This window comes from Physeter macrocephalus, chromosome 11 (assembly GCF_002837175.3).
Source record: "Physeter macrocephalus isolate SW-GA chromosome 11, ASM283717v5, whole genome shotgun sequence".
NCBI lineage: Eukaryota > Metazoa > Chordata > Mammalia > Artiodactyla > Physeteridae > Physeter > Physeter macrocephalus.
In genome coordinates this window covers 107274397-107276190 of record NC_041224.1, presented here as the reverse complement: position 1 = coordinate 107276190, position 1794 = coordinate 107274397, and the positions used below count along the sequence as shown (strand labels likewise).

At 56.0% G+C, this 1794-nt stretch overlaps 1 protein-coding gene across 1 annotated transcript in view; it reads left to right on the top strand.

The window, feature by feature from the left end:
• The first annotated feature begins 542 nt into the window (after positions 1-542).
• Positions 543-1794, top strand: part of C11H14orf93 (chromosome 11 C14orf93 homolog) — a 12180-nt gene continuing 10928 nt past the window's right edge. The window contains exon 1 of the mRNA XM_024117683.3: positions 543-1555. Coding sequence (XP_023973451.1) covers positions 956-1555 — 600 coding nt within the window. The 5' untranslated portion in view covers positions 543-955. The remainder of the gene's footprint in view (positions 1556-1794) is intronic.

Genomic DNA, 1794 nt, shown 5'->3' with positions numbered 1-1794 from the left:
TTTTTTATGTCAGCAAAAAGTGGTATCAGTTCAAACACACACACACACACACACACACACACACACACACACACACTCACACACACACACACACACACACTAAACTGAAAGTAGCCATAACTGGATTCTCCTGTCTTCCCCTAGAGACGGTAGAATCATGATTTTTTATGTCAGCAAAAAGTGGTATCAGTTCAAACACACACACACACACACACACACACACACACACACACACACACACACACTCACACACACACACACACACACACTAAACTGAAAGTAGCCATAACTGGATTCTCCTGTCTTCCCCTGACCTTGAAAAAGATATATAAGTTCTCTGCCTGTCTCTTCTCTGGCCCTGGGTTAACATGTGTTTCCTAGAGCTGTTGTGTGGATGAGATTAACCTACATGAAGTGTTCTGAACTCCTTAAGGAATGATGTCAAAGCAATAAAATGCAATACTGTTTTAACAGCCAAGATAGAGAGACGGAGAAGACAGATCTACATTTTCTTCCTTAATTTTCTGATCTTTCCAGATGCCAGTGGGTCCTTTTGAGTCCCATCTCTGTTCCTTAGCTTGGAGTGGTGGGGAATTCCATGCCTTCCACCCTCTGAAACTGTGTTCCTCCCGAAGGCCTTTGTAGGCCCACCCTTTTGGGAAGGGGTGCATGTGACCCCCAGTGTGTTGAGCTAGGGCAGCACAGGATCTGCACAGAGAAGAAGGCCCTCTGCTCCACAGCCCAAGGAGAGGCAGCCATGGACTGTGTGCGCCTTCAGGGCTAGCCCACTCCTCCTTCACAGAACCCAGCTCCGGGGGCCCAGGCTGCTCTGACCACCCTCCATGAAAAAGGAGAGTGAATCCAAAGAGGCCAGAGCTTCGTGCAGTCCGGTCGACTGGGGACACTTCTGGAGCAGTCCAGCAGCGTGAGCACGGGCCTTCCTGCCTCTGCCACCATGTCCTTCAGCGCCACCATTCTCTTCTCCCCTCCCAGTGGCGGCGAAGCCAGATGCTGCTGCTGTGCCTGTAAGAGCGAGACTAGCGGGGGCAGCACAGGCTGTCAGGGCGGAAACCCTCCGCCCAGCACCCCGATCACGGTCACCGGACACGGCCTGGCCGTCCAGAGTTCAGAGCAGCTCTTGCATATTATCTACCAGCGGGTGGATAAGGCTGTGGGTCTGGCTGAGGCTGCGCTGGGTCTCGCCAGGGCCAACAACGAATTGTTAAAACGTCTCCAGGAGGAAGTGGGTGAGCTGAGGCAAGGGAAGGTGCCCGTCCCCGATGAAGACGGCGAGAGCCGGGCGCACGGCTCCCCGCCCGAGGAGCCCGGGCCCCTCAAGGAGAGCCCCGGAGAGGCAGACAGGGCCGTGCCGGCCGTGGAAGAGGAGTGTGACAGCGTGGGCAGCGGCGTGCAGGTGGTGATCGAGGAGCTGCGGCAGCTGGGAGCAGCCTCAGCTGGAGGGCCTGGGCCCTTGGGCTTCCCGGCCGCTCAGAGAGACGTACGGCTGCCGGGATGCGCCTTGACTGCAGGCGAGGGGCCTCCGATGCTCAACCCCGTGAGTACGCCGCGCAGGACACTAGCGGGGCTGTGCTTCTGTGCTCTTCCCGGCCTCTTTCTTTTCTCTTCTCTCCATCCTTGAGCCCTTCTTTTGGTTGTATCTGTGACAGAACAGCACGGTACCCAGTTTCCTTTGCCGGCAGGGAGAGTCAGCCCTCCTGGTTTTTTGGTTTTTTTTTTTCCGGTACGCGGACCTCTCACTGTTGTGGCCTCCCCAGTTGCGGGGCACAGGCTCCG